Source organism: Neltuma alba, unplaced genomic scaffold, assembly GCF_004799145.2.
Source record: "Neltuma alba isolate B1F8T4 unplaced genomic scaffold, ASM479914v2 tig00011812_pilon, whole genome shotgun sequence".
NCBI classification, from domain to species: Eukaryota; Viridiplantae; Streptophyta; class Magnoliopsida; order Fabales; family Fabaceae; genus Neltuma; species Neltuma alba.
This window is the reverse complement of record NW_021636427.1, coordinates 280,371-303,229: the sequence shown is the minus strand read 5'-3', so window position 1 is coordinate 303,229 and position 22,859 is coordinate 280,371. Positions and strand designations below refer to the sequence as shown.

The window sequence follows — 22,859 nt, the reverse complement described above, 5'->3', positions numbered from 1 at the left end:
ACTAAAATTTTATATTTATAACTGAAAGTTAAATAAATTTTTATATTAAGGATGGGGGGTAATAATAGAAAAATCAGATAAGTGCAATCTGGAGGAAAATTCAAGAGCGGCCTTTGTAGGTCCGATGGGATCTTTGAGAAAGCGACCGCCTCCCAATTCGGTTCGGTTCAAATGTTCATGTCATTGGCCATAATGAATGCATACCACATTTAATTAATTAATATGCTGCTCGAAGGTTCTCATTAAATAAATCATATTTAATTTTTCATTAAATTCAAATACAAAGAGTGACGTACATGCATTAACAAGAAACTTAAGATGGATCGGCCTTCGTAATTTATAGTACATTTTATTATGATATTTTCAGAATAATTTATCCTGAAAGCTGATAAATTGTGTACTAAAATGGATAAACTATACTTAGATTGAGTTTATTATCATCTTAAGAAATTTAAAATTGTGCCTCTGCGTTTTCTCTCAGCCATGTCACTTTCCAGTCCTCCTGGAAAAGCATTAATTTTAAGCCGCTCAATAATAAAACCTGATAAAATATTTAACTTATGTTGTACTCCGCATTATTATTACTATTATTATTATTACTGCTACTACAACTCCAATCCACTATCGCCACTAGAGCTGGGAATGCGGGCTGGCGGTGCGGATACGGGCCAGCCCGCAGCGGTGCGGGCCAAAAACGGTGCGGGCTGAAGTAGCCCGCACTTTGGCGGGCTGGCATTTTGCCAGCCCGAGCCCGCCAAGGCAGGCTGGCGGGCTAGCCCGCCGGCCCGTCTAACTTTTTTTTTTTTTTTAAAATATTATTTGTATAAGTTTGAGCTTAGTTTGTAATGTTAAAATTGGACTTGGAGTTTTAAACTTGAGTAACGAGTTATAATAAAATAATGTGAGGATTAATTTATAATTTGAGAAGATATTTTAAAAAAACTAACACATATTTTTTTCTAAATAATTAATTTGACTATTTTTCTTATCCAAATTAATTAAGTAGATCTTTTATGTATGTATTACATATGCAATTACATGGATGAGAAGATGTAAATATGAAATTTGGGGGTTAAAATCCTCCAATTATGTTGTATAATATATTAGAAATTATATATATATAAAAAAAAAAAAGCGGGCTAGCCCGCGGCGGAGCGGGCTGAAAACGGTGCGGGCTGGAGTAGCCCGCACCTTGGCGGGTTGGCATTTTGCCAACCCGAGCCCGCCATTTTTGGCGGGCTGGGCCCCCGTATTACCAGCTCTAATCGCCACCACTCTTGTCTTTTCTAAACATGGCACTCATTTAACAACTCTATTCCCAGACAAGAAGTTTGCTTTAATCCTAATCCTAAAATTCTAATTTATTTTGTTTATTAAATTTATAATTTTTTAACAATAAGAGTTGAGTCTAGTGAAAAGGACCAGTCTCTCACAACATGATGAATTAAAGTTCGGATTCTCTCGTTGGAAAAGGTGCCTATATTTAATATCTAATAATGCTTTGAGAAGGATTACTTCTAAATGATGATACTTATACATAACAAAAAGTTTATAATTTTTTCTCTAAGAATCTCTATTTTTTTTGCCAAACCCAAGTATCTCCATTGATTGAGTATAGAAAAGAGATTTTCATAAAAATAGGTACAATGCACACATGATTGAGATTGTATTATATAAAATAGTGCAAATTAAAAAAACTAAATAGACCAAGTTTGTAAGCTAGATCTTATGAAAATAGGCATGACATGTTTACATAAATAGACTTGAATGTGAATTTGGCTTATTTACTAAATAGGTTGTACTATGCCTTGAGTATGTGATGTCCTTACTTCAGCCTCTATGTAATGCTATTATTGGAACCATTTCTATGTTACTTTTTCGATTCTAAATATAAGACCCCTATATAGTATATATAAGAGTCTTATATTTAAGATCGGAAGAGTATTTTTTATCAACGGCCTTGCATTATCAATCTATCAATCATTATTCACTAATGTTTTCAAGGTTGGACGACGGAATGTTGACGTAAAAAAGCTAATGGTTTACAGTTCTCATGACACTCAATTGTCAAATTTATGCAATTATTTATGTTTAATTTTTTTCCTTCTTTCCAAATCTATTCTTAATTAAATTTATTAATGGTCAAATTATTTATTAGGGGTTGAGGAAAAATTATTGACAAGAATTATGTCTAAAAAGATTTTATAACTTTTGGTAAAAAATGCGATTGTATAATATTTTATAAAATTGTGAAGAGAGTATTATATAAAAAAAAGGACAAAAGTTGTTTAAAAAAAAAAAAAACCCGGGTAGCGAGGACCCAAAGAGTATACAAAATTAACATTAAAAGAAAAGGGACAAAGAAAGCAAAGGTAGGTGAATATTCTGGTCCCATGAGCAGTGGGGAAAAGTGACACTTGCTTCAGCGGCCAGTGGATTCATGTGCGGGTCCCACCCGGCAGCAGCTCGTGCATGTGATAAGTCCATCCCATGGCTCAAGAGAGCCGCCACCATCACCACCACAAGCACAAAAGCTCAACGTGTAGTAGTAACCTGCCTTGGTTGAGAACTTGAGATTGAGAAGAAGCCGTGGGAGAACGAATCATCAGCCAAGCTCTGCCCCTCCCTGCTTCTCCTTCTCCTTCTCGAACCCACCATGACTTGCTCCATTATCAGATGCTTCAAATCTCGTGAACCCACTTATTGCTCTTCCTCGATTTTGATCCCCCACCGCCTCTTCTTTTTCTTCTTCTTCTGTCTCTTATCTTCTTCCTCTTCTGCCTTTGTGTTTTCTGGTAATTTTCACTTCCGTTTTGTTTTCTTTTGCAACTTGCCGTACGTATCCTGACGATGTAAATCTCAGAAAAGAAAGGAGTTTAGGCTAGATTATTTTACTGGGGGTATTTTGTTCCTCATGTCTACCTCGGTGTGTCTTTTGGGTCGAAGTCAAGTTTTCCACTTGCTCATGTTTCTGATTAGTTCTTAAGAGTTGAACCGATTTGATTTGTTTTTATCATGATCATTCTTTTTGACATTAAGTTGCTTTTGAACTTTCGCGAGAGGATGCACTGTCTCACGTGGTGGTTACATTTATAATTTTATTTTCTGAATACCTTTTGAAAGATTCAGCCAGGCGGATTTGTATTGACTTGAAGCTTCTCAACTCTTATTATTGACAATGATGAGTGATAGTTTAATACTTTAACGTTGACGTCTATGTTCAAATCATTTATAAATGGATCGGAATGGTCATAGCAGGATATGGGCTACTTTATCTGCAGGCCAGATCTCTGTTTGCAAAAAGAAAAGGCAGTGATGAATACTCTAGCATTGACAATTGGGATTCATCCGTTGATTTATGATAAGAAACCCACTATTTAAGAAAACGATTTAAAAAATAAAGAAACATTCATATTTCTTGTTGATGGATTGGCCATGACTCGATGGACGTGCTAAGTAGTTGTTCACTTGTTTGCAATGATTAGGTAATGGAACTGAAGATTTAGAAAACAGAAGCGATTTATTCCCCAAAATTCTAAGAGATGAGGCAGTGGCTCGACTCTATGAACTTGGAAAGGTAACTAAGCTAAACTCCTCCTTGATTATGAGTTATGATTTTTCAATCTAAATTACTACTAGTAACATTCTGGGACGTGTGTATTGTGTAACCAAGTTTCATATATCAGTTGAAATCTCTGACAGTTTCACAAAAGCATGGCTTTTTCCGAAATTCTACTTTTTTTTTCCCAACTTAAATAAAAATTCTACCCTTATCAAAGTTTTGGCAATAATGTGAACCACAATACCTATGTAAAGTTTTTTTTTTGGGGGTGCTGACTATCAGTTCTCTGATAAAAGGATGATATGTGAACATATGATAAAACTTCGCACTTTAGTATTGACACCTTAGAAAATGATTCTTCTCATATAATTATTGTATTAAAGAATCTAATAGCAAAAACTTAAGAATGGGAATGTGTGTGTGTGTGTGTGTTTTTTTTTTTTATTATTTCATATTGTGAACCGCCATGACTAGTAGATTTTAATTGGTAGCTTTGGTATTTCTTCAAATTACCTGTACTTGGAGGTTATTCCGTTCTGGTAGCTGGTGTATCATAAGTTGACTGTATTCATTCTTAAAAGTTAATGTTGCTGCTGGATGAACAGGTAAGCGATGCTCGTGACTATTTGGAGAGGACATTTTTGAGTCCGGCATCCATGAGGGCAATCAATCTTATTCGAGCATGGATGGAAGATGCTGGTTTGAGAACGTCAGCTTTTTGGCTTCTTGAGCTCTGAACATTTGGTTTTTGGAAGTTGGACTGATGATTATGCCTATGTCCAGGTGGGTGGACGAAATGGGGAATGTTCATGGTCGGGCGGAGGGTGCAAATGCAGATGCTGAGGCTTTATTGATTGGTTCTCACATGGTGACGCATTTATGTCCTCGAAACTTGTATTATATGTCTTAACCATTGGTGAAACTTTTTCCCCTATCTATATTAGTGTTTTCTTATTCTTTTGATTAGGATACTGTCGTTGATGCTGGGATGTTTGATGGATCACTTGGAATAATCTCTGCATTGTCTGCATTAAAGGCCTTGCATATGACTGGAAAACTTGGTCAGCTAAGGCGCCCTGTCGAGGTTAGCCTTGTAACTTCTCAGTTATAAAAGTTATGATATTCAAAGGTTAAATTTTGGCCCCAAAAAAAAAAAAAAAAAAAAATCAAAGGTTAAGTTGAAAAGTGTTTGTAGTGCATCCCATCTATGTTCCTTTTCAATTTTACCAAAATGCAACACTAATTTGTGCTCATTAAAAAGGATATGCCCCAAGAAATATCATTTCATAAGATGTGGAGGAAAACACTGGACATGTTAGAAGCTAGGTTTCGTTTTTCTTCACGTCATCTTAATTCATGTCCTTAAGTTAATCCTGCAGGTGATTGCTTTTAGTGATGAAGAAGGAGTGAGGTTTCAAACTACCTTCTTGGGCAGTGGCGCTATAGCAGGAATTTTACCAGCAAAAGCTTTAAAGACAACTGACAAGAGGTTTCAACTAGTGACTTCCTGGCTATGTCTCCAATGAAATTTCTTATATTGAATCTCTCTCATATACAGGGGCATGGCAGTGGAAGATGTTCTTAAGGAGAACTCTTTAGAAGTCACAGAGGAGAGTCTTTCAAAGCTCAAGTATGACCCAACATCTGTTTGGGGATATGTTGAGGTATAGCAGAAATTTGCTTTCTTCAACTATACAGCTGTTTTTCTCCATAATCTCTGAAGCGTTCTAATTGAAAATCTATGTGCACATTTTTTCCCGGCTGCAGGTTCACATTGAGCAAGGTCCTGTGCTAGAACGGTTTGGTTATCCCCTTGGTGTGGTTAAAGGCATAGCTGGCCAGACTCGATTGAAGGTGAACATTTAAAAGATTTCAGCCTGAACTTTATCTAAATGGCACTTACTAGAAAAGGATAATGTAAAACACATGCTTCTGATCTATTACTGCAAAAGATCCAACTTAACTGCTAGTATAAATCTACACGGCCGTGCAACACAAATATCATAGGTCAGATTTCAAATAGGAGCTTTCTTCATGCTGAGTTGAGCAGGGCTCTGCATTTCATTAGGGGATAAAGAAGAGTTCTCAGAAAATCTAGGTGGCGCACTAAAACGGTACCAAAATAATACCACAAGCTAAATGAAATGAACTAGAATTGAGAGATTCGATTTTAGTAGACAGGGCATTAGGTGTCTTTAATTTATGTTTGATATTGAGTATATCAGGGAGTGCTACAAATTTGGCTTCCATGCTCTATTCTCATCTTTTAATCTGTACCCTTTTTTTTTGGGTCAAACATCTTTTAATATGTACCATTCACATTAAAATTGAACAGTCTATCTTTTATTTTATTCTTAATATATGAATAATTTTTTATTTAAACAGGTGCATAATGTAAAATAATCTTCTAACTGCTAAATAATTTTTTTTTCAATTTTAAAGCTAGACAGTTCAGATCAAATCTAGATGATTAAGATATCATCTTATGGATGAGGAGAGTACCGAATTCGGATGCTCAAAGAACCTAGCAGGGTCATAACACGTCAAACCCCTTACATGTGAAAACATCCTTACTGGTGTGACCCTTCTCATTCTGATCTTAATTTACTTAAAAATCATCATCTATGCAGGTTACAGTGAGAGGTTCACAAGGTCATGCTGGAACAGTCCCAATGTCTATGCGCCAAGACCCTATGGCTGCTGCAGCTGAATTGATTTTAACTCTGGAAAGCCTCTGTAAAAATCCTGAAGAGTACCTTTCTTATGGTCATCAATGTGGAGATAATTCGGTGAAATCACTTTCAAGTTCTCTTGTCTGTACAGTAGGTGAAATATCAACATGGCCAAGTGCCAGTAATGTCATTCCAGGCCAGGCAAGAGCTAAATCTCTCAAACGCTGCTGACCTGAAGAAGTCCAAGTGGGAATGCCTTATATTCCTCCTTATAGTCAGAGTTAATAACTTCGATGATAATATACCATATTGCTGCAGGTCACATATACTGTGGACATACGAGCAATGGATGATACTGGACGCGAGGCTGTCATTTACGAATTATCTAGGCGCATGTATCAGCTATGTGACAAGCGTTCTGTTTCCTGTAACATCGAACGCAAGGTATGGGCCATCATTTGTTTGTTGAATAGCATTCCCTTGGATTTGAAGTATGGAAGAGTTATAAACCTTCCGTATCTTGTTTTGAACCTATTATTAGAATGACAAAGATTTAACTGCCTTATTTTTTGGACTGACACCAAATGGAAAAACCACTCAACACTGGTGGTGGTTGAACTAATAAACACATAGTTATGCAGACTTTGATATCATGTTAGATTATTTAAACATACAAGCTGAAACTCTTAAGTGAAAACCTTGCTATAACGTTTAAGGATAAGTGAAAACCTTGCTATAACGTTTAAGGAAGTATGGTCAATGACTTTCTTTGCTGTTGACCTCAGCATGATGCAGGTGCTGTGGCTTGTGATTCTGAACTGAGTTCACAGCTTAAGTCTGCGGCCTACTCAACACTCAAGAGAATGGAGGGCGACATTCAAGGTGAAGTGCCAGTCCTAATGAGTGGAGCCGGGCATGATGCAATGGCCATGTCTCATTTAACCAAGGTTACATTTCTCTTCTCTGTTTGCTAGTTGATATGTAATTTCCCCAGCAGGATATGACAATGAGTAAGAATTTGAACAGGTGGGAATGCTCTTTGTGCGTTGTCGTGGAGGCATAAGTCACTCACCAGAGGAGCATGTGCTGGACAGTGATGTCTGGGCAGCCAGTTTAGCAATCTTGTCATTTCTTGAAACCTTATAATAAATTGTAAATAATAATAATGTAGCTTTAAGGTGTAATTATTGGTTAATCAATTGAATTTACATTCAAGACGATACTGTTTCTGTAGTAGCTTCTGTGTCCTTGTGTAAATGAGTTGAGTTATTATGCCATGCCCAATGAGCCCCAAATTTGCCACTTCTTTGGAGATAAAAGGAAAGGGGAGCAGGTTGAGTTAAAGATCTCACAAATGTATATAATTTAGCATATTGCTTATCGCACTAATGGACCTTACACATTGTTCTGATAATGACACCAGAATATCCTGATTACATCTAATACATTGAGCTTAAACTCAGAAAGACTGAATGATTGAAGACTACAAAAAATAACAAGACATTACAACAAGGATCAAGAGAATAAGAATTCAATTCCCTTATACCAAAGGAAGCTCGAGCGCGTCATTTTAGAAATGAGAATAACCTTTCTAGGAGTGACGTTGACATTAAGAAATGCTGAATGATCAAATGAGTCTGAGTCAATGTTTCACATGAAATAAGCAACTGACGGCCCTTCTCTAAGTGATGCGTCACTTCACACTGGTTAAAGATGAACTTAAAAAGAGTTCTTCATATGGTCTCAAGGAAATGAGCAAAGCTAGGGTACTTTGGCTCCCACCCTATTTCCTTGCGAGTTTTGGAGTTGCTCAATCTCTTACCAAGAGGATCATTAGTTCCTGAAATGGCAAGGTAAACATCAATCAGAATGAAAATTTATGCATAAAGAAAGAAAAGCACTTGAAAAGTTACTGATTTGAAGTGATTGTTGCAGAAATCTTCTATAAAATTCCCACGTGAGGAAGAAATTTTAAGGAACCAAAAATGAGTTATGGAAAATATTGATGTGTTATACTTTTATTCCAGAAAGTGGTGACAATCACATGAAGAACATCGCCGAGAAAATAATGGCAGCAAACTTGAGGTATAAATTTCACAAGAAGAAACGGACTGACCAGTGAATTTATCAAATTTTTTACTGAACTTCCCACTTCTATTAATTAGGTCCATCATTTCTTGCCTGCAAACATAAAGAATACAGGGTAGAACGAGAGTTTAAATAGAAAATGCAGCCAGAGATATGAGAGAAATCAGAATGGGATTTGCAAGATTACAGAGATGGCATATAACCTAGATAAAGGATGATTATCACAACCCAAGAAAATCTTTCCTCGAATTTTTTTCTTCAGGATTGCAACTGCAAGGGAAGCAGCATCCTGGGGTGGAAATGGAAGTGTGTCAGAATGAGCATCCTCTTCATCAAAATAACCATTACTGAATGGCTACAGATATGTGAAACATTTGCTGAAGAAAATATTAAAGCAACTTCATGGCATGAAATACAGATATGAATAAGAATTGGGAACACCAGATCATTGTTCATAAAATACAGAAAAGTAGCTGGAGATGAAAGAAACTCTGACCTCATAATGTATGAGATTCAGGATGTGATCAGGACGACTATCTACAATGCCCTTTTCTAACCAGTAATTGTGTGCACCTCTATCTGCTTTGTGTAATATGTCAAGGTTGGGGAGAGACACAAATAAAAAATCAATAACAACTCAGATTAAAGAGTTCTTGTAATGCTAATATCTTGAATTCCAGAAAGGATATATAAAGCCCTGCCAGTCTTAGAACGCAACCACCAGACTCCAGCACCACATTTTCAGCATTTAGAAGAATATCTGTTCTGGGGCTCCTCCCAATCGGCACAGCTGGAGTATCCTACAAGGAGGGTATATAAAATCCTATGTGAAGGACTGTCAACAAACGTTCAAGTATATTTGCGCAAATCAAAGCGGTCAAAATAACATTGTTTTGAAAGAGAAGCCAATTTCTTAAAGTAGCCAAGCATAATTTCCTTGATTCAAAAGGGAAAAAAAGAAAGGAAGGGTGATAGCTGGCCCAAAAAACTGATATTTCGATATGTCACCTACCTCATCACATGGTCCATTATCGTTACGATCATATGGAGCAGAACTTGATGTAAAAAGGAAGGAACCTTCACCACTCCAGCTGAATGCAGCTTGCCTGATTGATCAACAATCAATATCAATGTTTGGGTTCATAATATGATAGTCACAACACTAAGGCACATTTTCCTTTTCCTAGTAATTGTCATTTTATTTCAGGCTGGTGATACCCAAGTTGTAATGAAGAAGAAAGTTGATCTGGACAACAATAGTCCATGTATATATAAACTAACATCAAAACTACACATCAACGCGAGTGTCATTTTATTTCAGGCTGGTGATAACCAAGTTGTAATGAAGAAGAAAGTTGATCTGGACAACAATAGTCCATGTATAGATAAACTAACATCAAAACTATACATCAACGCGAGCACAAATTCCTTTACCTGTAGTCTCATAGTAGACTGTTTACAAAGTGAAGCAGAATACTTAAGTTCTAACCCATAAAAGAGAAAAGTTCCCAAACAGAACAAGATAACCAACTTCAAGCCTTAAGCTTGCTGGAGCGGTTAACATTTCAACACATAATTGTGACAAAATCATAACACTTCCATCAAATCATGGAATGACTTCTGCTTCTCACCTGATGTTTCCAGAATAGTCAGAGGTCCGGGAAGGTGGAGCACAATAAATAACATAAGGAAACTTGTTAGTAGATTCCGTCCATTTCAGAGACGGATTGATACACATTTGAACCAATTCATCATGATGATCGGTGGTCCTTGTCTGCCCATAAACCTGGCAACCTGGAGTTTCCTGCGTGCATGCACATATGTTAAGAGTGCCAAAAAATTTCATGATAACACTTCACCTCACCATAAATATGAAGAAAGGGCTCGTAACCAAAGAAGTGCTAATACTGATACGAAAACAGACATGATACAATATATGAATAGGGCAAACATGACAAACATGTAGAATGCAAGAGCAATATATATGAAATTAAAGTAGAATAACAAATACTGTTACTTTACTATTTATCGACTGAGCTGTTTATTTGTTTTTCTGAATTCCCCTCTAAAATTGAAGCTAGTTTAAATTGAAAATGGGGTCTAAGTGCGCTTTGAGCCTCTGACACCACAGTACTATGTTTTTTACGTGCGCTTCATAGACCATAAATCATAGTCATAACTTCATGTTTCAGTCACATCTATGCCCTCACGCTCTTGTTATCATCACATTATCTCAAAGCACAAAGAAATATCTGCATGCAGGAATCATAAGTGACAAACACTACAGAAATATGAAACTGTAGCACAGTACCTCCCGCCATTTCTCTGCTACCAAACGACCCAGAACTCCAGGACCCACAATCAATAGGTCATGTTGGCCAATTGTTTTAGGAGATGAAGGCTCCGATTCTTCTATGGGAGCGTCTTCTGATACCTGCAAATGGGTCGCCCTTGGCAACAATGTTGCTGACTTTAATCTGATTCCCGAATCGGAACTTGTGGAGGTAGAGAAGAGCAAATTTGGGGATTTAGACAAGGGACAACAGACAATGTTAGAGAGTTTAGAGAAATGTCGAGAAGGATTTTGAGGTTTGAAAACAGCGATGGTAGTGAAACACGAAGTGCTTCCCATCATAGAGATTTGATTTTTTGAAGAAAAGAGTAGTCTTTTTGAGCTTTGTTGATTGAAGTGCTGAGAATATTTCTGTGGAATTACTTGACAAAATTTCTACAAAACCAATCAGTTCACAAAGCCAGTAGGAAGATACGGCAAAATTGACAAAACACATGATTGTTAGAAAAATATAATATTATGAAAATTATAAGGAATTATAATATAATTATAATAATCACAACATAATTAATAAAAATTATTATCCATAAGAAATTTTTTTAAAAAAAAAGGGGGGGGGGGACAAGGAGTTCCAGTGGTCTTGATCTTGACCCGACTTGAAAATAGACCCAGAAGCCAAGGCTACTTTTTTCGGAGCCATTTTCGTTTGTTAATCAATTGCAAAATAGTCAAGAAAACAAAAGCAATTGATTGGTTTATTGCTTTTTAAAGTTTGGACTGGTCGTTTTTGATTGAAAATGGGACGCATATGAACCAGGGTTGGCAGCTTGGCGCCTATGGAGGAGAGGACGCATACTTTGCAAAATCCGGTTCTTCAAGCTAATCGAAGGCCATATAAATATCTCAGCTTCAGGAATGTTGTCACAAACACCAATACCGAGGGCGATTCCACATATGAGAGGTAGGTTGAGAGCATCAAATTGAAGCCACTCTACTTTAGAGGAAGAACCTTCACAAAGATTCACCAGAGATGCCATTTTTTTTGCCGTTCCAAATTTATCGACCGCTTTTTTCTTGCGCATTAAGTGTTCGAAGAAATTCCCTTTCCGCCGGAACCGTTTTTGTTTAATGGGGAATGTTGAAGTTCCACTTTCTAGCACTGTTATTTCATCTGCATGCAAATAAAATATCCTTCTTTGATCGTTAGGAATACGTTTGTGAAACCAGTGTCTCATGTGAATTTTTCATGTGCTGGCATGAGGTGACTGTCAATTTATGTTTGAACTTTGATACAGTAACATCATGGAGGACGAGAACAAATCAGAATTTAGAAGTTTTCTCAAAATCCTTCCTCCTGTAGAGTTTGCCTGCGTCTATGGCTCATCTCTTCATCCAAACAACCAAGCCAAGGTTTCGTTTCTGATTTGAACTCACAAGTTTTCTTCATTATTTCCTATCAAATCTTGTCTTCGAATTATTCGCTGTCAATTTTGAAGATATTGGTTTTCTAGTCAACCATGACAGACTATATTCTTGGTGTGTCAGATCCTTACCGGTGGCATTCCGAGGTAATATATGATATGATGTCTTATGCACTTATACTAGTGTTACGTATACCTTATGGAGTTGGTTTTTTTTCTCTCTGTCCATTTTCCTCCACTGTGCAACGGCACCGCATAGAACCTGAAATTGAACAGAAATCACTATGCATCGTGGATGGTGCGCCTTGGCGGGGCAAGACTGGTATTTCTCTCTTTCTGTTCATGTATAGTTGAACTGATTTATGCTAACCACTTATTCTGATGCTAAATCTTGATAACATATGTAAGGTTACCGAAGTTGCGGATAAAATTGGCGTTGGCGTGCATTTCAACCCTTTTGTTAGCTGGAATAGAAAGGTACTCCTAGCTTGAAAACTCAATTATGTGAACAAGTGTTGGTTTAAAAAAAAAACAAAAAAGTTAACGAACTAAATACTCATGATCACATCACATATTTCATAGCTCACAATTGTCAGTTTTATATGTTGGCATCCTTTTAGATTGCCCATCATGTGAATATTTATTTTCTTAAGTTTTGCTGAATCGTGATAAATGTCATCTGTTCCCTAATTGATTAACAAATTTACACAGATGTTCAAATACGGGGTTGTTCGAATTGACAACTTACTTCAAGATGTACTTTGTTGGGAGAGGTTTTACTTGAGCGGTCGTTTACAAAAACCAGTATGTTTACTTTGCTTCTTTACCCTTATCTTCACATTTTACAATTGTTTGACTTGGGGTTCCTAGTTTTGGAAGTGCCGATATGCAACTGCAGATGTCTAATCAATAAATGGATAGTTGTCTCCGATTCTCTAATTGAAAGGTAAAATGGTGGTGAAGATAAACAAATAAGTAATGAACGGTGCTAGTTGGCTGAATTCTTCTTTTTTGTGCCCTAAAAGACTTATTTATTTGAAATCTGTCTCTGTTGTTCAACAGAAAATTTGTAGCATTAGTTTTAGCATAATTTTCATTGTCTTCTCCAATTTTTTGATCCAAATATGTGCTATGATAGACTTAATGCCAAAGACAAGGCCTCAACGACTTGTTTCTCTTAAGCGCATAACACTGATGCTTCCCCCCCACCCCCCCTCAAAAAAAAAAAAAAAAACCCAAAAAAAAAAATTGTGATGCATATTGCCCGTTACAAAGCTTTTAAAAAAAATCTTTTATTTATACTTTTTTTTTTAACTGACAATCCTTTCTTAAATCGGAATGTATATTTATTACTTTTAGAGACTTGCTTGGTTAGTCTAATTTAACGGACTGCAGCTTCTGAGAGTATTCATATAAGAGCCTGTTGACATTGTTGTGTTGTATCTTTCTCATTCTTTTCCATGTCCTCTATTTTACTCATAATTTTAATCCGTGACCTAGTTCTTTGGGTGCATTCTATGCAGATTCATATAGTGATAGATAATTTGGACGTTGCAAACGTCAATTCTGTTAACTTGAGAGCTGCAATATCAGCTGCTCTTCTCCTTCTTCCATCAGAATTCACAGAGGTTTAGTTCTTTCATTTTTAACCAGTTATTTTTGGGGGTCAAAACAACTGAAATAATTGAAGTATATTCTTGCAGGAAGATCTGTATTCCAAGGTGTGTAGCCTCTCATATGTGGGTGACCTACGTATGGTATTTGCGGAGGATAAAAATAAGGTAGACCTTGACTGCAACATTTTGTCGAGATTTTGGAACTACTGATGTCTTCCATATATAGAGGCTCAATGCTTACCTAATACCATACCATCAATTGGGCGATCTACTGAAATTATATGTCAATTTGGTTGCAGATTTTGGATTACTTTGTGCATAATAATGGTATAACGAGTTGATCATGAGTTATGCCTCCATGAGTGTCGAATTTGACTTTGACTTGCTGCATCAACCTGCTTGAACAAGATTGTTTTTATTATGTTTTTAAATACTCCTCCTCTTCCGCTTCACTGTTTGTCATATTCAACTTTATGAAAACTGCCTTGATCATTGAGCAGGAGAAAAGGAAAGGCTTAATGTTGTCAATTGTATATAGTATATTGTAAAATCATTCTATATTTTACCACTCTGGTGAGATACATGATCAATTTTGTCTGAAATATCTGCCTTATATGAAAGTTATTCTTTCATTTATAGTAATTTAGAAAAATGCACAGAATAGTCCCCTCATCTTACTGTGGTGGTTGCATGTGATTTAGGGTTGACACTTCAACCTAACTTCTTCATGGCCTTTTTATTGAGCAATGTGAAATTAATTGCAGCTGTCATGTTAGTGATATGATCCACCCAATGCTTATCCATTTCACTGACTGGATTTAACCTAATATGGTTATCGTTGTCTCCTCTACTGAGATTAACGAAATATTCCCTGCATATATCCTTTCTTGCTTTTTTCCTTCAAGGGACGGGGGGCGAACATGTAAATTGCATGTAATTGGCGCAACTTCTTTCCTCAAGGAAGGTAGATGCATCGTATTTGCCTAATGCTTACACCAAGATTCCTCTATTTGCTATCTAATCCAGGTGAAGAAGATTGTAACAGGCCAATTTGATCTATTCCACTCAATGTACAAACCGTTTCTTGAAGAGTATGAGGCTAAGAAGTTATTGAAACTTTCATCCAATGCTAATCGCAGAATACAAGTCTTTCAGGTATTTATTTTTTAATTTTTCTTCGATGTAAGATTGAAGTTGGATCAACTAAGCTGAGTTTTGGATTTATTATTTTCTCCAACAATAGTTTTTTTAATAGGAGTAGATATTTTGTTGCAGATGAAATAACAGCGTAATCATTGGTTGATAAGATTATAAGATATCATCAACTGAAAATGAACAAAAAGATCTCCAAATAAACAAAAGGAGCCAAAATCCATAATACTAGTAGTTCATAACTGTACTAAACCTATTCACTCTCTACATTATATTAGTGATTCTCTTTAGATGCCTGTATGCAGAATATTGAAGGGAAGCCGTTGATTCTATTACATTACTTTATCTGGCTCCAACTGTAGAAAGGACATACTGTCGAATCCCATAAACCACATACCTCCACGTTATGTTATTCTCTGTTTTGTTAATCAAGCCCGTGGTTATTCTTGCTTAAGGCTTGTTCATGGTCTGCCACTATTGTGAACTGGTCCTTGAAGATTACTATCATCCTCAGCCGTGAAGGCGAGATTGTTCATTTTGTTTTTTATCAAGCACCTGAAGAAATTTAAGTTCCCTCTTCCTTGAACTCGATGATGAAGCCCAAACTCTTTATAGTAAGTGTACAGAATCTAAAATTTTAGTTCCCTTTTTTTTTTTTAAGAAGAACCTTGAAAACTGAGTACCATTTTCATCCCATTCTAGGGGTCAAATACCACAGGTATAAAGACGTATTAATCTAACCATTGTCTAACACTCAGAATTATAACATTGTAACTCCAATGGATAGAAGTTACATAGATTTCGATATTTGATTTTTGTAGTTTGAGGAGAGTTTAATACGTATCGTTTTTGGTATCAATATGTTCAACTTATTGCCATGATTTAACTTCCTTGAAACATAAATAAATTATATGGAGTTATCAACTGTAATTCCTATTACCTATGCGTGCGAACTTTTGTTTCCTTCTATTTATGTCGAAATTGTTATTTAATGCTACTTGATTTGTCATGAAGAAGCAATCTCCCCCCCCCCCCTCCCCCCAAAAAAAAAAAACCCATTTATAAAGGAACAAGAGTAAGATAGAAGCAACATTTTCAGATATTTACCGCTTCTCATCCCCTTCTATGTATTCTGACGCATCATAGGTCACATCTTTAGAGTTGGATAATCCAAGTGAACTAATTTCTCCTCGTAAAACAGGATTGTGACTTATCAGCTGCTAGCTCTCTTGTCTCTTCTCTTCCTCCTGCAATCAGAAACCAGATGGGTATGATGTTAGGAGAGAAGACAGAAGTCATTGAAACTGGTATGCCTGTTTCATGAAAAAGAATTGTTTCATAAAGATTGTTCCAGCTTTAAATATTTCCCCACTTGGACTCCCAGGCCGTTGGTGGTTGATGATAGTGAAATAGTAGATCTAACTAGAGGTGTATATCATATTGTGGATAATGATAATTAAAAACTTCATGATTTCAGGAAAAATCACAAGAGACGTTGTTCTCAGCTCCAGAGAAGAGGCTGCAAAATGCTTGCAGGGAATTCTGAGGAGAAGAGTTATGATTTCAAGTGCAAGACAAGCCGTGTCTGGCCTTGTGACTTCCGGTGGGGTTAACGCTAGCCGGTATCTTGCCAAAAAAATGAGCAAAGCCTGGAAGTCCTGGAGGTGATGATTCTAGTCAGTTAGCAATCTTAAAATGAGAGTTTCCTGCTTAATCACTGACCAAGAGAAGTTTGCAGAAGACTGGTAATTGCTTTCATTTTCCACCTTTTTGCTTCTCTGTTGCGGAGATATAGCCTTCTGGACAGAACTTTGGCTAAAATTCTGTATTTGAGGTTCTTTAATAAAAGATGTTACTTGAACATTTTTTAATGACTGAGCTCCACATTATGGATTCCCTGAAAATGTTACTTCATATGTCATGATTCTATTGAGAAACTTGATAGTAAACAGTTGATAACTACATTTTCCACCGACATTTTCCTGTCCAGTTTAGCAGATGGGCCGCAATGTAGCAATTATTTGCAGTAGACAGTGTATATATCTGGCAATTTTTCAGGAATCAGGAGATACAGGGCCCAGTGTGGAGAAGCAGGTTTGGATTAGCATGAATGGAGTTGTTTATTTCTTCATCTGATTTCCATATTTTCTTGTAATTTGGAGTTTTGGATGCAAACAAGTCCTAAAAGGGGTTGAGTTTGTCTTCTTGGACTCTTCATTTCTGTGGCAGTTCCGAAAATCCAAGTCAATGAGCGATTGGTTTTAGTTTATTTTTATTTTTATTTTTATTTTTTTGGGGTGAAATGGACATTTTCTTTTTGTAATACGGCATCATGCTAGTGAATTCACAGATGAAAATTTTTTTTTATTGGAATGCCTGGTAATTTAATACTGGAAATGTTTGTAAACGTAGTTTGTCTGTGTGTTACTTCCTTTGATATTTAATATAAAAACTAGTTTAATATTTAATTGGATTCTAAATATAAAACTTATAATTCATTTTATTTGTTATCAGTTTTTTTCAAAATAATTTTTATAATACTCCTCCGGTTCTAATTATAAGACCCAATTGACTTATTTGAGGAGATTAAGGAAGTAGGTTAAGTTGGTTATTTATAATAAATAAGTGTTGTCATTCCTAAAATATCCTTGCTAATTAAGTATATTGACTAAAACTATCACTATTAAAAGGATTATCTTGGAAAAAAATGCATAAATATAAGAGATAAAATGGATTGTAGTCTTATAATTAGGATTAAATAAAAAGTCAAATTGGGTCTTATAATAAGGACCGGAGGAGTAATTGCACATGTTAAAGGTTTTATTAAATATTAGTTCTAATTAATAAACATGATTAACAATGATATTTTAAGAAAGAAAATATCTATTTATTGTAAATAATTAATTTAAATAATTTTTTTATTCTACTTAAATTAGTCAATTAATTCTTATATTAAGAATAAAAGATAATATAAATCATGAATCACTAGCTTCTCAGTGTTTTTTTTTTCAAGAAAAATTTAAAAAAAAACACCTCATAAATTTTAAAATATAAAATTACGAAATACTCAAAAATATGAATTTATTTTCTAAGTATAATTAATTACTATTAAAATTTTAAATTTAAAGAGATTTTTTTGGAATTTTTCTGTTTTGTTTTCTTTTATCATTATGAAAATTAATGCTACGGAGACACAATCAATGAGATTCAAACTGACATGACATCTTGAACTGATTTCTACCTACCCCACTAATGCTGGCATTTTATTTTGTTTTGGTTTTTACCGGGTATCTATCAGAGCGAGCTCAATAACTAATCTCTCAGATATTATTGGGCCCAAGATGGGGACGATCCTCCCAGGCATCCTTGCTCCATTCCTATTCTTCTAGGAATCGAACCCCAGAGGTGATGATTAAGGGACACAACTCCCTTACCAGTTGTGTTAGCGTGCCCTGGTCTAATGCTGGCATTTTAGGTACAAAGAAATAATAGTACGAGGAAATTATGACTTATATAAAATTAAATTAGATTAAATACGTATTTGAAAAAAATTAAACATGTCTCCAGAGATGGGTAAACACAGTTGTTCAGATTTTTTTTTTCACAGCAACAATCTTCACCCTGCATTGTAATTAACGGATGACAGCTATCAGACTGTGATGTTTAAATTTTTCACTCATGCTTCTTGAAATTATAAAATCAATAATAATTTTTATGTCACAATTTTTTTAATTTAATAATATTCTTGTGTCAAAATATTGATCATGTGAGGGAGATTATTGAGCTAAACTTTATATTACCTCTGATTTTAAATAAAAAAATTAGTTAATTAATTTCAGTAAATTATAAAAATAAAATAAATTAATTATTTATAATAAATACGTATTATTTTTTTTAAAATATTCTTACTAATTAAATCTATTGGTTAAAACTTAAAAAGAAAACTAACATGGCAATCCTTATACTTTAACTTGATTTTGAATCTAGGTCCTTAGAGTTTTTTTTTCCCTTGTTTATTGGCTCCTCCAAATTATCTCCGTTAAAACCATCACTCCCTTGCACCCAAAAACGTTTCAGGACGTTGCAAACGGCGTTCATAACTGGTGACCTGTCTAATGGGGGGATGATTTGGAGTTGGAATAACGAGCTATGGAGTCGCTCAATCTTCGAAGGGCTTGGAAAGGGGATTTAGGGTTCGAATAATTTGGCTTGATGGCGGGAGAATTATGATATCTCACCTCAAGACCCGAGTTTGAAACGGCAAAGATGAATAAGGAAAGGATTTAGGGTTCCTTGGCCGCGGACAGGGAAGGAGAAGGTCACTAACAAACATCTATGAAACGAGGCATGATTCTTCGTCATATGTGATAGGGATGGAAGATCATGATGGGTGAGGTGTCGCCAAAAGAAGTGTTGATATGTGTGTTATGAGAATCTGGGTATTATGAGAAAAACCATATGCAATTGAACACAAAAATCATACTCTTCCGATCCTTAATATAAGACTCATTTAACTAATTTGATTAGATTAAAGAAATTAGATAAGTTAGTTAATTATCAAAAAAGTAACATATTTTTCCTAAAACACCATAATCATCTTTCTTAATACCCCCTCTCCCTCTTCTACTTGATTATGGTTGAAGGAGTATCCATAGGGGTAATTTAGAGAAAATTGATAAACATGAGAAATAAGTTTTATATTTAGGACCAAAACCAACTTAAGAATTGGGTCCTATATTAAGGACCGGAGGAGTACTTTTTGAACTTGTTGGTTAAAAAACATTAAGAAACAGATGAATAAGAAGCTTCGTCGTTGTGTTTCCTTCTCTAACATTTATGTTGTCTTCGGACGTTTCCTCCTCCTGCTTCTCTTCTACTAGCCGTTGCTTCTTGTTTGCAAAATTCATTCAAATGTTTTGCAAAGCAAGATAAGAATAGTGAATTCCTTCAAATATAATAAATAAATCAAGAAGCAGAACCCATCAGGATGCCTGTTCTCGACTTGAAAGATTATGGTAAAATAAATCATTAATAAATCTGTTTATTCAAAAATGTCAATCATTAATGGCTTTCAAGGTGGGAAAGTGAGAGAGAGGGGTTTAGAAACAAGGGAACAATTCAGTGCAAAGAAACTGAGGGGGTCAGTCTCTGAGGTGGCAAAGTATAACATGTGTTTGTTGGGTATATCCTACAAGCCAAATATCTTGCAATTCACGCCGTTTGCCATGTGCTGAAACGTTTTTGGGTGCTAACGGAGATAATTTGGAGAAACCAATAAAAAAGAAAAAAAACTCCGAGGACTTGATTCAAAATCAAGCTAAAGTATAAGGGGTGCCATATTAGTTTTTCCAAACTTAAAAAGAATAAATAAAAATAAAAAATAAAATAAATTAAAGTCTTATATTTTTATTTAATACTCCTCCGGTTCTTAATATAAGACCCATTTAACTAATTTGATTAGATTAAGGAAGTTAGGTAAGTTAGTTAATTATAAGAAATATGACACATTTTTTCTAAAACACTACAATTATCTTTCTTAATACTTCATCTCTCTCTTTTACTTGATTATGGTTGAAAGAGTATCTATAGGGGTAATTTAGAGAAAATTGATAAATATAATAAATGGGTCTTATATTTAGGACTAAAACCAACTCAAGAATTGGGTCCTATATTAAGGACCGGAAGAGTATTAAAATAAAAGTGAAACAATGTATAGTAAAACATAACCAATGATTTTTGAAATTTACATGTACACGGCGACCACACATGAACTACAAGACAATGGACTGCAAGTCAACGCACCCGCCCTCCGAAGAAGTTGCTTTGAAATATAAGTTTGGGTCCGCCAATGGATCTATATTATCAGTCAAGTCAAAACCATAATATTCAAATATGGAATACGCAGTAACCCGATGCTCAACTTGTTAACCATATTCTTTTCATATTCAATTTTTTATTTATTATAGTACGAAGTGCACTTATTAAAAATATATTCCCATAGAGAATTGATAACAAAGTACAGTTAGATTGACGTGTTATGTTGGAATTTTAGCAGGCCACTTCATATTGGACCCGCAAGCACATGTTTTGTAGGCTAAATTTATTACATAATGTAGTTTGTCTAGGTAGTGCTACTTCCTTTGCTTAATATATATAAAAACTAGTTTAATATTTAATTTAGTCTTAAATATAAGATTTGAATTTATTTTATCTTTTATATTTATTATTATTTTAAAACAGTTTTTATAGTAATTGTATATGTTAAATGTTTCATCAAATAATAGTTCTAACTAATATACATATTAACAAGAGTATTTTGGGAAAGATAATATTTATTTATTACAAATAACTAATTTAACTAATTTTTTTTCATCTTTTTAGATTAGTCAACTAATTCTTATATTAAAAACTAAAATAATATAAAACATGAATCATTAGCTTGCTAGTTTTGTTTTTCAAAAAAAATACCTCTTAAATTTTAAAATATCAAATTACGAATTACTATAAAATATGAATGTGTTTTTCAAGTATAACTAATTACCATTAAAACACAGTAAATAAGATTAATTTAAAATCTTAAATTTAAGAGGATTTTTTTGGGATTCTTCTCTTTTGTTTTTCTCCATCATGATGAAAATTGATGCTATGGAGACACAATCAACGAGATTCAACCCGACATGACATCTTAAATTGGTTTATGCCCACCCCACTAATGCTAACATTTTAGGTACAAAGAAATAATATTACGAGGTCGAAATTAAGACCTGTATAAAATTAAATGAGATTAAATACGTATTTCAGAAAAAAATTAATTAATTTAAGAAACTTATAAACGTATCTCCAGAGACACATAAGCGTAGATGTTTAGATTCTCTTTACAGCAACAACATCCCCCCTACATTGTAATCCACTGATGACTGATACCACTCTGTGATGTGCTGAATTTATCACCCATGTATCTTGAAATTATAAAATCAACAATAAATTTTTATGTTACCGAAATATTTTTAATTTAATAATATTCTTGTGTCAAAATATCGATCATATGAGCAAGCTATTGAGCTATTACTTTACATTAGTGAACATAATCAATGATTTTTTGAAATTGACATATATGCAGTACCACGCATGAACTAAAAGACAATCGACTGCAAGACAACCCATCCAGCCTCCAAAGAAGTTGCTTTGAAATATAAGTTCGGGTCCGCCAATGGATCCATCTTATCAGTCAACTCAAAATCATAATATTCCAATATGGAATATGCAATCACCCCTTTCCCTATCTTCAAAGATACTACTTCTAGTCCTTCTAGTCCTACTAATGATGAGAACTCGTTTATACAAACACCCCTTCAGAGATAAACGAGGTCTTATAATTAAGACCAGAAATGATAATAAATACAATTAAAAAAAATTCCTTTCGCACAAAATAAACTCGAACACAACTTGTCAATTCTATATAAGAACTTATTCATCATACTCTTTCCACGTTCCATCTTTTTTATTTATTATAGTATAAAGTGCACTTATTAAAAATAGGTTTCCACAGAGAATTGATAAGAAAGTACAGTTAAATTGACCAGTTTTATTAGAATTTTTGCAGGCCACTTTATATTGTTACAAGCATATCTTTTGGAAGCTAAATTTATTACATAATAAATTTTTGCACTTTATAAAATATACTTTGAATAATGTAAATATAAAAGACCTATTATTTTCATACTAGACTACATATATATAAACTCTTAATAAAAAAATCGATTACTCGTCACTAATTATGATTATGAGTAATAAAGAATCACGTTATGTTCTTATTATAGATATAAATATTTATTTTATTTACCGATGGTTTTGTATTGAACATTAACACAGCCCTCGCTGCCAACATCAAAAACAGGTCCTCCTTATCTATTTTATATATTGTTGTTGTTGTTGTTATGGACCGACCCGCCCCGCCATAGTTTTAACTTACAGGCCATTCACACATGTTCTCAGAGATATCACAAAAACCGCTTCCATATGAATATCAATGGTATGATAATGGCTTCCGATTCC

At 34.7% G+C, this 22,859-nt stretch overlaps 3 protein-coding genes across 5 annotated transcripts; 2 read left to right on the top strand and 1 right to left on the bottom strand.

The window, feature by feature from the left end:
* The first annotated feature begins 2,526 nt into the window (after positions 1–2,526).
* LOC114718103 (allantoate deiminase 2) lies at positions 2,527–7,511 on the top strand. 2 transcript variants are annotated; one of them, XM_028903349.1, is made up of 12 exons: positions 2,527–2,795; positions 3,486–3,577; positions 4,168–4,271; positions 4,346–4,430; positions 4,530–4,646; positions 4,942–5,051; positions 5,121–5,226; positions 5,330–5,416; positions 6,193–6,435; positions 6,553–6,678; positions 7,020–7,181; positions 7,261–7,511. In XM_028903349.1, the coding sequence occupies exons 1-12, from the start codon at positions 2,657–2,659 to the stop codon at positions 7,378–7,380; spliced, it is 1,491 nt and encodes a 496-aa protein (XP_028759182.1). In that variant the 5' UTR covers positions 2,527–2,656; the 3' UTR covers positions 7,381–7,511. The 2 variants fall into 2 exon arrangements, with proteins under 2 accessions (XP_028759182.1, XP_028759183.1); XM_028903350.1 differs by lacking the exon at positions 2,527–2,795 and having other exon boundaries at positions 4,168–4,261.
* A 71-nt stretch (positions 7,512–7,582) lies between these two features.
* On the bottom strand, positions 7,583–11,049 carry LOC114718104 (uncharacterized). 2 transcript variants are annotated; one of them, XM_028903352.1, is made up of 8 exons: positions 10,634–11,049; positions 9,954–10,126; positions 9,335–9,428; positions 9,012–9,122; positions 8,819–8,908; positions 8,526–8,611; positions 8,351–8,415; positions 7,583–8,074 (listed from the first exon to the last, which is right to left on the bottom strand). In XM_028903352.1, the coding sequence occupies exons 1-8, from the start codon at positions 10,955–10,957 to the stop codon at positions 7,968–7,970; spliced, it is 1,050 nt and encodes a 349-aa protein (XP_028759185.1). In that variant the 5' UTR covers positions 10,958–11,049; the 3' UTR covers positions 7,583–7,967. The 2 variants fall into 2 exon arrangements, with proteins under 2 accessions (XP_028759185.1, XP_028759186.1); XM_028903353.1 differs by having other exon boundaries at positions 9,954–10,116; positions 10,634–10,714.
* Positions 11,050–11,351: 302 nt separating this feature from the next.
* On the top strand, positions 11,352–16,754 carry LOC114718131 (phosphatidate cytidylyltransferase, mitochondrial). Its single transcript, XM_028903392.1, has 11 exons — positions 11,352–11,576; positions 11,911–12,025; positions 12,127–12,183; positions 12,296–12,358; positions 12,445–12,513; positions 12,748–12,840; positions 13,560–13,664; positions 13,740–13,817; positions 14,679–14,807; positions 16,006–16,111; positions 16,282–16,754. Exons 1-11 carry the CDS (start codon positions 11,452–11,454, stop codon positions 16,470–16,472), a joined length of 1,131 nt encoding a protein of 376 aa, XP_028759225.1. The 5' UTR covers positions 11,352–11,451; the 3' UTR covers positions 16,473–16,754.
* Positions 16,755–22,859: the final 6,105 nt, after the last annotated feature.

Bases quoted from the DNA above. Each gene is read 5' to 3' on its own strand.
- LOC114718103 (XM_028903349.1), top strand. From the start codon at position 2,657: ATGACTTGCTCCATTATCAGATGCTTCAAATCTCGTGAACCCACTTAT. The intron at 2,796-3,485 runs GTAATTTTCACT...TGCAATGATTAG, and splicing joins TTCTGCCTTTGTGTTTTCTG to GTAATGGAACTGAAGATTTA. The intron at 5,052-5,120 runs GTTTCAACTAGT...TCTCATATACAG, and splicing joins TTAAAGACAACTGACAAGAG to GGGCATGGCAGTGGAAGATG.
- LOC114718104 (XM_028903352.1), bottom strand. From the start codon at position 10,957: ATGATGGGAAGCACTTCGTGTTTCACTACCATCGCTGTTTTCAAACCT. The intron at 9,429-9,953 runs GTGAGAAGCAGA...TTGATCAATCAG, and splicing joins GACTATTCTGGAAACATCAG to GCAAGCTGCATTCAGCTGGA. The intron at 9,123-9,334 runs GTAGGTGACATA...CCCTCCTTGTAG, and splicing joins ATAATGGACCATGTGATGAG to GATACTCCAGCTGTGCCGAT.
- LOC114718131 (XM_028903392.1), top strand. From the start codon at position 11,452: ATGGAGGAGAGGACGCATACTTTGCAAAATCCGGTTCTTCAAGCTAAT. The intron at 11,577-11,910 runs GTAGGTTGAGAG...ACTTTGATACAG, and splicing joins GGCGATTCCACATATGAGAG to TAACATCATGGAGGACGAGA. The intron at 14,808-16,005 runs GTATTTATTTTT...CTCGTAAAACAG, and splicing joins GCAGAATACAAGTCTTTCAG to GATTGTGACTTATCAGCTGC.